The 10,499-nt window shown below is 50.1% G+C and overlaps 1 protein-coding gene across 1 annotated transcript in view; it reads left to right on the top strand.

The window, feature by feature from the left end:
• Positions 1-1,291: 1,291 nt before the first annotated feature.
• Positions 1,292-10,499, top strand: part of ADGRF3 (adhesion G protein-coupled receptor F3) — an 11,283-nt gene continuing 2,075 nt past the window's right edge. Inside the window, exons 1-10 of the mRNA XM_007938909.1 lie at positions 1,292-1,375; positions 2,748-2,808; positions 3,251-3,391; positions 3,893-4,067; positions 4,571-4,818; positions 5,437-5,646; positions 6,174-6,317; positions 6,546-6,742; positions 7,132-7,311; positions 8,129-9,511. Of these exons, the coding sequence (XP_007937100.1) occupies positions 1,292-1,375; positions 2,748-2,808; positions 3,251-3,391; positions 3,893-4,067; positions 4,571-4,818; positions 5,437-5,646; positions 6,174-6,317; positions 6,546-6,742; positions 7,132-7,311; positions 8,129-9,511 (2,823 nt within the window). The remainder of the gene's footprint in view (positions 1,376-2,747; positions 2,809-3,250; positions 3,392-3,892; positions 4,068-4,570; positions 4,819-5,436; positions 5,647-6,173; positions 6,318-6,545; positions 6,743-7,131; positions 7,312-8,128; positions 9,512-10,499) is intronic.

Here is a 10,499-nt window from a genome sequence, read left to right on the forward strand (position 1 = left end):
ACAAAGATTGCAGGTCACTCCAAAATAGAGTTACTTCATTTTTTTTTCACAACTATATAATGTTCTATTGTTTAAAAATTCCATAATTTATTTAAACTGTCCTTTTCTAACAGATATTTTAGTTAATTCATTTGCTATCGCAAACATCCTTATACACATATTTTTGCACATGTATACAAGTACACATTTGTCAACACTGAATATAATCAGTATTTTATGTTTTACTAATTAACCAGTTGCCATAGAGTCAATTGTGACTCATGGTGACCCATGTGTGTCAGAGCAGAACTGTGCTCCACAGGCTTTTCAATGGCTCATTTTTTGGAAGTAGATCTCCAGGCCTTTCTTCCGAGGTGCCTCTGAATGGACATGAACAGCTCACCTTCAGATTAGTAACAGAGAGCTTAACCATTTGTACCATCCAGACACATCAGGTGATAAACAGTATCTTGTTATTTTGATTTGCATTTTTTATATGTGAAGTTGAATGTTTTTATATTTCCATCAACTATTTGTATTTCTTTTTCAGTAGACTGCCTATTCTCATCTTTTGCCAATTTTTAGGCTACTAGTATATAAGATAGAAAGTTCTTAAGCTAAGAAAACTAGCCCTTTGTTCAATCTTAGTGTTACAAATATGTTATCTTTTACCTTTTTGCCCTAATAAATACATTTTGTACCAAATTTAATTTTTTTTAGATAGCCAAATTTATCTTTTTCCTGGCTTATGGGTGTGTATTTTGTTTAAAAAGCCTTCCTCACATCAAAATTATTTTGTGAAATTACTTAGTAATTTCTTCTAGTATTTTCCAGATTCCTCTTTACATTTCAATCACTACTCTATCTGGAATTTATTTTTGGGGTAGCAATAAACTCAGTCTTTCTTTTTTAATCTTAGGTCTTTGAGCAATGATGCAGCTCCTGGCAGTGCCAGGACAATCTGGATTTCCAGGATTCTTGGAAACCTGGCTGAACCTGGTTTACTGACACAACGCTGGTTGTGACCTAGGATCCCTAAGTCCTCTCCTGCTCACTGAATCTTTGGTACAGACCACAGGGGAGTCCAGACGGACCCCTTTCACCTTGGATGTGTGGGTTTCAGGTAGCCCCTTAGTGACCTGGGTGCCCATTTGACTCAGTCACAGGCTGTAGACTTCCTCTGTAAATTGAGCCCCAGCTTCCTTCCATCCTTCCCTCCCACCTCACCTGTGCTCAGCCCCACCTGCTCTCCTCGGAGGAAATTTGCATCCTGCAGCACCAGGAGGGCTCTTGCAGACTGCTCTACTGAGCCATGGTCTGCTCGCCTGCCCTACTACTGCTCCTGGCCATGACTCCCCCCGTGCTGGGGTCACCAGCTGTCCACGCATCCCAACTTGTAAGTGAGACAGATGAGGACCCAGGGGAGGTCTGTGGAGGTGATGATGGGCTGGGCCTCTTGGATGAGGGGTGAAAGGGCAGGTGGACAGTGAATGGGAAAGGACTGAAGGAAAGATGCTGGTTTGTTACAGGATCTCTGAGAGTTCGGTCTTATTTCCAAGGTTTCTTTATTTGAGTCCTGGAGAACACCAATGATAACTGCTGTACATTGGCTCTTCCAACCAAGCCTGCAATTTAAAAGTGAAAAGAAAAGAAAATCTTTCCAAATTTGTTAACAATTGACCTAGAGGGCAGAACAGAATTTGAGGGAAAGCAGCAAAGTCTAGAGTAGCACTTTTTGATCTCTGTTTCCTGTTTTCTCCCAGGGGGAGGGATCTCTATCTATCTGTCTCTCTCTCTCTGCCTTACCCGTATGCATGTTTCTATCTACATCTATACCAGTTTCCATGGATTCCGACTCGTGGTGATGTATCAGAGTAGCATTGTGCTCCACAGGGTTTTCAATGGTTGATTTTGCAGAAGTAGACTGCCTGACCTTTCTACCAAGGTGGCTTCTCAGTGGACTTGAACTTTTAATCTTTAGGTTAGTAGTCAAGCACTTAACCATTTGTACCACCTATCTGTATCTATCTCCATGACTATATCTAGAGACACATATCTATGTGCACATGCAATTTTAAGAGAGGAAGGAGTTGATGGGGAAATAATTTACAAGAACCAGAGACAAAAGGAAGGTGTTGCCTTTTGCTCACACTTACGACAAATCCCATGGAAGAAATAGAAGTCCCTGAGCCTTCGGGCCCAGCCAGCTCAACCCAGCCTTCCCCACTGGAGCTCTGGACCCAGCCATTTCAACTAGTCTAAAGGTCACTAGGTGGCACAGTCTGCACTCAGCTAGTATCCTAACGGTTGTCTGTTCGAACCCACCCAGCAGCACCACAGAAGCTCCAGGCCTGGGGAACAGCTTCCATAAAGATTACAGCCAACCCAGCTCATAGCCTACTGAGTCTCTCCAAATGAATACACAAATAAACAAACGCCTTGACTGACCTAGGGGCCTGGGGACCAGACAAACTCAGGAAGGAATTAAACAAAGCATGTTGACTCTCCTGGGTGTGCCTGATTCCTGGTTTCAGGTGGGACTTGCAGGCCCAGGCAAGTTCCTAGATTTACTTACGAGGTGCCTCTTACCAGAAGCTACTTTCCCCTTTTGATGTGCATGCTTGAATCCAGGCAAAAAGAAGAGCTTCAAAGATACTGACTCCTGCCAGACTAGCCAGCCTGGCTCCTGATGCTGCCTGGGAAGAAGGTGCCCATGGGAGAACAAGGGTCAGCTTCTCTCAAGGCCTTTCCTGTGTGCTCTGTTCCAGGGCCAGAGTCAGGCTAGGGGGCAGTCTGAGCAGCAACTGAGCCAAGGGAGTGGAGCATTTGGTGAGTGGACAGACAGGAAGAGGGGGACCTAGGAGGAGCTGGGGGGGGGGTTCAATGAGGGGGAACGGAAGGACTGGGAGAGGGCACAGCAAGTGAGCTGGGGGGTGGGGGCAGCACAAAAAAGGACTAGATCTGTGTTAGCCAGACCAAGTCCCTGCACTAGTTCTCCAGTTGTGAGGACTTGAGAAAACCATTCATTTTCATGAGGTTCATCTATAAAATGGGGCTTGATGGGAGGATGTCATAAAACTGTATCTGAATGTGCCATAGCTTGGGGAGGAGTCACTGCCTTTCTGGGTCCTGTCTGGGTGTCTAGAAAGACTATGTGGGGAGAGTCTGTCCCATGTTCCTGGGAATGACTACATCAGTGTGGAAAGCAAAGGGAGACTGGCCCATGGTCTTGCAGCCTCTGTTTTCCAGCTGTTCCCATCTGCTCCTATAGAATCTGTCCTGGTCTCCGTCTATGTACATGTGGACTTTTCAAATAACACCTGGCCACCAGAACTCTCTAGGACATTGACTCACCCCTCTGCTTCAACTTCCTCATCCTCAAGCATTCTCACTGCCCTCAGCCTCACAACAGGTAGGGAGGAATTCCTACTGCCCCCTGCCTCTCAGTGCCACTTCTTGCTTGGAGAAGGGGGACTCAGGCCACCCAGGGTCCTGCAGCCAGCTTGCCTGAGATGCTGGGAACCCCTCCCTATTTCCTGAAGGGTCTCCATGTTCTTTCTCCCTGGCCCAGCTCCTTCTACCATCCCCTATCGACCCACCAGATAGACCCTTCCCTTCCTGTTCCATGTCTCTGCCTTCTATGGTTTGACACAGGGACGAAGGGACAGAAAGTGTGGGCCAGGACTTCCCACCCCACCCCCTAATGTCTTTGCCCAGCACTGACCTGGGCTGCTTTGAGCCCTAGCTGGGGAGGCGGTCCCTGATGGGGTGACTTGACTGAGACACCTGTGACTTTGGGATTCTTCCAGATATCCAGCCTTAGAGCCTCTTAGGCATCAGGCAGTTGTTGGTCCTGGCTACCTGGCTTTCTCAGACAGCCTGCTTGTTTCTCACTCCCTTGTTTTTATCGTAGAGTGTAACGCCAACCAAGATGGGCATTTCTATTGTGGTTGTCTCTCTGGGTATCAGTGGAACACCAGTGTCTGCTCCCATCACCCTCCCTGCCCAACCTCTCCCAACCACCAGCCCTGTGTCTGTCTTACCTTCAGCCATCCTGAGCCTGCCTACTGTCAGTTGCTGCCACCTGGTAAGGAGGGTTGGGAACCTGAAAACCAACGGCCCACGTGAAAGAAATCCTCTCTGTGTTGTTGTTTTTGTTTTTCTTCCCACTTTGGATCATATATTTCTGCCAGCTGGCTCAAGCCCTGCTGCTCCTCTGGGTAGGAGAAAATGCCATCTGTCATAGCAGATCACAAGCCCTGAAGTTGGGACCCAAGTAATGAGGCTAACAAACAGGCAACAGGGCCCTGAGGACATCTGGACAAGGGGAGAAAGTGGTAGGAGTTTAGGAAGAGACTCCAGCAGCCCCATATCACCTGGGGAAGGAAAAGACATAGGTTAAAGGGGCTATTTTTTTCTTTTTTTAGTTCCCAATGACAGGCAGTCTTCCAGGCTAGGATGCAGCAACTACATTCAGATACCCATACAGGGACAATAAAGTGCTGGTAGGGAGGAGTGAGGAGGGATGGGCTTCAGAAGGTGGAAGGAGTGTGCTGTGATGACCATAGGCCACCAAGGGCAGTGAGTCTCTCCAGGACGTCTCCTGCCTCCCTGCAGTTCCTGGGAAGCTGAGCCTGGACTCCGGGCTGCAGAAGCCGGGCAGCACACTGAGCCTCACTCTCCTCATGAATCACACGGCTACCGACCTGCACTGGTTCCTGTGGCCCATGAGGAGCCCCAGTCCCATCCTTCTGCAACCAGGGACACAGGTATCCCTGAACTCTTCTAGCCAGGACCAGGCTACCCTCAGCATCTTCAACATCTCCCAGGACTGGGCAGGTAACCAGCTGCTCTGTCTTGACTCATTTCTGTTCCTCTCTGTAGCTTCCCTTTCTTGTCTTCCTCTTCCTCCTCTGCTTCCCTTCACCTCTCCCTCTCACTTCTACCTACCTCTCTTGCCTTCTCTTTTCTCTGCTTCCGTTCTTTTTTCATCTTTCCATTATTCACTCTGGAGAAAGAAAGGCTAAGAGGCCCATTTTAATGTGGAAAATTATAATGTGGAGGAGGCTAAAGATACTGCCTCAATTTCAGATCCATGTTTTTCTTCTAGATGCTAGAATGGCAGGGGCAGGGCAGGGAGAGCACACACCATAGGGAGAGAGGTTCACCTCAGAAGTCATGGCTACAGGCTAATAAAAATGAAGCAAGAGGTCTTTTGCAGATTGCTTCTTCCTCCTGGAAATCCTTTGTGGGGCTGGGAGTGTTCTTTGTAAGGGCCTTTCTGGATCTTTCTGGCTGGGGTTAAGTGCTGGATGGAGAGCAGAGGAAGGGGTACAAGAGACTGACCTAGGCTGGGCCTTGGGAAGCCATGCAGATTCTGTGGCAGAAGCAAGGGGTAGGGGGCTGGGGCTGGGGGTGGAGCGGGAGCCAGCAGGTGCAGTGGGTGTGTATCTGCAGGCAAGTACTTGTGCTGCTTTGAGGCCCAGGGATTCAGGTGGCTCCTGCACCAGGAGGTGAGGGTGCCTTTGCAGGAGACAGATGTGGTGCGACTTCCAGACCAGCTCTCCATCTCGTGTGCCACCTCTTCTGGCTTCCACCTGAGCTGCTGCATTCCCAGCACACACCTGGCCTACACTGCTTCCTGGAGCCCCAGAGAGGGCAGCACAGGTATGAAAGGGGCCAGGCAGTCAGGGGTCAGGGAGAAAGGGGACAGCTAGTCTCTTCAGGCAGCTGGTCTTCAGCTCACAAGGAGCAGAACCTGCAGTTGAACCTGGGAATTCTGGGTCCACAGCCAACACTTTTTTGTTTTTACCCCATCAGAGCAATCTTAAATTTATTGCTATCATAATAAATACATGTGTACAGATAACTTTTTTCAAAATGCTTTCACCCATACAATTCCATTTAATTCTTATAATAAACTCTAAGGTTAGTTTGATGATATCCCCATTTGACAAATGAGGAAATGGGTTTGAAATCCAGTGCTAGAGCTTAGTTAGAGATACCTAGGATTCAAATCCAGGTCCCCTTCATCCAAATCCATGTTTTGTCTGCGGTAGTTCAATGCCACAGAGCCCTGACTCTTCCCCACACTTTATCCCCTTCTGAAATGCTAGAAGGACTGAAACAGCATCTCTGGGGCTGCTGTCAGTTTCATGCTCAGTGACAGTTCCCTTCTCTGGTCTCACCCTCAGCCTCCTTACTCAATATGTCAGACTTTGAGTGCCTCGTGCTGGACATTCAGAGCTGCCCCACAGCTGACACCACATACACCTATGAGCTGCAGAGCCTGGAACTGGCCCCTGTCAGGGTCTCCATCTCTGTCACCATCATCAAGGGTATGTGGAGCTCTGGGATTCAGTTGACCACCCTCTCCCCTCCTGACTCACTCCTAGGAGCAGTGGGAAGGCTAGAGAGCTCCCTGCCCTGGGAGCACTGGTTTCCTCTTTGGGGTTTCCTTACCCTAGGCAACAGGGCCAGGCTCTGGAGCCTTCAGGGGCCTCTGCCCAATGAGAGGCTTGGGCTAGACTGTGATTGCTGAGTGCTCCCTGATCATCGCCCTTCAGATGGAGACACCATTTGTCCCGAGGACTCCTTGGCTGTTACCTGGAATGTCACCAAGGCTGGTTACGTAGCCCAGGCCCCATGTCCCATGGACAGGACTGGAATGATGACAAGGTCCTGTGGTCCTGATGGGGCCTGGGGACCCATTCACAGCAGCTGCACAGATGCCGGCCTCCTGGCCTTGCTCCATAGAGCCAGGGTAACATTTCTCACACCACTGCTCACATGTCACCTCCCTGACCTCTCCCTTCCTCCCTTAGGAATCAAAGATTCCCAACTTTACAGTCCTTTCCCTCTGTGCCTCAGCCTGAAGTCCCAGCTGCTCTGAAATGCTGGTAGAGCAGGAAGAAGGGGCGGGGGCCTTAGACTTGCCAGTACTCCTTAGTCTCAAACCTCAATCACATCAAGTGTTCATCCCACTAAGATTGGTGTCAGTGCCATCCACCTGGCTCATTCCCTCTCTGCTTCCTGCTTCCCCTGGGATGGGTGTGGAATATGGTGGGGAAGCACCTGGAGGCAGGAGGAGGGGAGCAGCCCTTCCCTCATGGGGATGCTCCCACCTTAGAACCTCTCTTCTTATCTGTTCAGCTGCTGCAGGCAGGCCAGGGCAAGCCTGCTAAGGAGGTACCACAGCTCTTGGCAAAGCTGCCAGGGCAGGCAGCGAGGGTGAGCTCACCCTTAGACTTACTGGCACTGCTGGACTCCATGACTGTCCTGGCCAAGATGGTGGCAAAAGCCAAAATACAGCTTAGCCACAGGGCCCTAAAGGTGAGTGCTCTGAGCCATACTGGGAGCCAACTGGGCAGTGAGGGATGGAGGCTCTTCACCTATGGGCACTACTGTCCCTCTGACATCACCACAGGCTGTCAGGCAGCCCTTTCTAGAGTCCAAGTGTCTGGTCCCCTATTCGTCTTCTCCCTTTGGACACCTGTCTCCAAGGCCATGGAGTGTGAAGAAGGCCTGGTACTAGGTGTACATAGGGAGCTGGGGAAAGGCAGGAAGGGTTTGAAGACGTGAATATAGAGACAGCTGTGTACACACAGACATGTGGATATGACATGATGACAACTGCCACCACCACCACCACCACCCCCTCAAACACACATACCTTTGGACTCACTTAGATCAGCTCTCTGTGTGGGCTTCAGTTGGTGACCCATAAACTGCAGCCAAAAGAATAGCCAGAGGCAATGATATCACATGCCCTGCATGTCTAGGAGAAAAGTCCTTTGTGGGTGCACAGCCATGCTTATCGTCCACCACTTCAAAACATCGTGCCACTACCACAGCTAGACCCTTTCTTAGTTTTACAGACCTATTGGGGCCTTCTGAAGACAGGCATGGCCCCAACGGATGGAGGGCTTTCAGATAGAGAAGCAAAGGAGACTGTGTGCTTAGAGATGCCCCCAAGTGGTTGGCTTAACAGCTCCCATTCTTCCTAGCTGACGAGTCTCCCTTCACAGGCCCTCTTCCTCTCCCCTCTTTCCTCTCCAATGTTGGATGTTGCACTGGATTAGGAAGAGTAGGTTTCTGTGTCTGTAATTCCTAGCATAGTACATGGGCTTTTCTTCATTGGGTGCTGCAGGCTCTCCTGACAACCACGGACAAGATCCTAGACTTGGACACCAATTCTCTGTGGACCCTGGCTCAGGCCCAGGAACCCTCTGCAAGCTCAGCTTTCCTGCTGTCTGTGGAGACCATGGCACGCAGCCTGTGCCCACAGGATCACCCCTTCTCCTTCATCTTGCCCAATGTGAAGCTGCAGACTCAGCTCCTTGGACCCACATTTCCTGCTGACTATAAGATCTCCTTCTCCACTCAGCCTTCACTGCAGGCACAGATTCCCAGACACTCACTGGCTCCACTGATCCATACTGGAGAAAATATTAGTATTACTAGCCTAGTGCTGCAGAAACTGGACCAGTTTTTGCCCTCAAATTATGGATGGGGTCTGGGGGACACCCTCTATGCCACTCCTGGTCTGGTTCTCTCCATATCCATTATGGCAGGTGGTCAGGCCTTCAAACAGGGAGAGGTCATCATGGAATTCGGGGACAGAAATGGCACCCCCCACTGTGTTTTCTGGGACCATGATCTCTTCCAAGGTGAGGGGGGCTGGTCGGATGAAGGGTGCCAGGCACAGGCAGCCAGGGCCAGCTCCAGCACTTGGTGTGTCTGTCAGCATCTCACTGCCTTCTCCATCCTCATGTCCCGACACACCGTACCAGACAGCCCTACCCTGGAGCTGCTGAGCCAGCTGGGCTTGGGGGCCTCCATCCTGGCACTGCTTATGTCCCTGGGCGTGTATAGGCTGGTGTGGAGAGTTGTGGTACGGAACAAGGTTGCCTACTTCCGCCACGCGGCCCTACTCAATGTGGTGCTCTGCTTGCTGGCTGCAGACACCTGCTTCCTGGGAGCCCCACTGCTTCCCCCGGGGCCCCACAGCCCACTCTGCCTGGCTGCTGCCTTCCTCTGCCATTTCCTCTACCTGGCTACCTTTTTCTGGATGCTGGCACAGGCCCTGATGTTGGCCCACCAACTGCTCTTCGTCTTCCATCAGCTGTCCAAACACTGCGTACTTCCCCTGATGGTATTCCTCGGTTATCTGTGCCCTCTGGGATTTGCAGGGGGTGCCTTGGGCCTCTACCTACCCCGAGGGCAATACCTGGGGGAGGGAGCATGCTGGCTGGATGGGAAGGGAGGTGCACTCTACACCTTTGTGGGGCCAGTGCTGGCTATTGTAGGCGTGAATGGGCTGGTACTAGCCATGGCTGTGCTGAAGTTACTAAGACCTTCACTGTCAGAGGGGCCTCAGGTAGAGAAGCGCCAAGCCCTTCTGGGGGTGATCAAAGCCCTGCTCATTCTCACACCCATCTTCGGCCTCACCTGGGGGCTGGGCCTGGCCACTCTGGTAGAGGAAGTCTCCGAAGTGCCCCACTACATCTTCACCATTCTCAACACCTCCCAGGTGGGTGATAAAGTGGCTGTTCTTTTGACTCTTTTAGGTGTTCTACATCATGGTCAGTCCTCTCATGGTGGTATCATGGTGGAGCAGAGGAAACGTTGTTGTTGGCTGTCATTGAGTTGACTCCACCCCATGCTGATCCCGTGTGTATGCAGAGTAGAACTGCTCCATAGCATAGGGTTTCCAAGGCTGTGATTTTTCTTCCAAGTTGAGTTCAAATTGCCAGCCGTTTCACTAGTAGTCAAGTGTTTAACCATTTGTACCATCCAAGGACTCAAGAATATGCTTCTTGTAGGCTTGAGAATTTCAGAAGGCTTAGGTTTGGATCCTAGTTCCTCCAAATCAGGTTTGGACAAATCACATAACCTCTCTGAGCTTTGGTTTCCTTGTCTGTAAAATAGGGATGGCAACAAATAGCTGCTCTGCTTCCTCTCTAGCTTGTGAGCTCAAAAGGTTTGTGAATTCTGAAGCCCCTGCATTGGAATTAAGAGGGAGCTCAGATCAACCTAGCTGAGAGGAAGAAAGAAGAGGATGATAATGGCTTCCTGCTCTGGTTTGGCCCTAGTCAGCATCCTTATATACTCACTTTACACGCCTTTTGTCTCCTATACCTAGTCTTTTGTCCTTCACTTGCCCAGCGGGCTCTGTGTTCTCAGTGACAGCAATGACATCCCTCAAAATCCCACCATGGTGAGACAGCCCAAGGCAGGCACATTTCTGGACCATCCTCTTGCATTCCCACCCCCATTTGGGACTTACATTGGCATCTTTCTTCCTTCCTTCCTTCCTCCCTCTCTTCCTCCCTCCCTCCCTCCCTTCCTTCTTTTTTATTATCTTGGCTTTTAGCTAAAGGAATTCCCATTTATTTTGGTCCTCTTTCCTTCAAATGCTAGAGGCAGATCTTTTTTTGTGTGTGTGTGTGTGATTTGGGTGAAGATTTACAGAGCAGATTCACTTTCCATACAGCAGTTCACATACAATTTGTCTCATG

This window comes from Orycteropus afer, unplaced genomic scaffold (genome assembly GCF_000298275.1).
Source record: "Orycteropus afer afer isolate SDZICR_OR568_19922 unplaced genomic scaffold, OryAfe1.0 scaffold00054, whole genome shotgun sequence".
NCBI lineage: Eukaryota > Metazoa > Chordata > Mammalia > Tubulidentata > Orycteropodidae > Orycteropus > Orycteropus afer.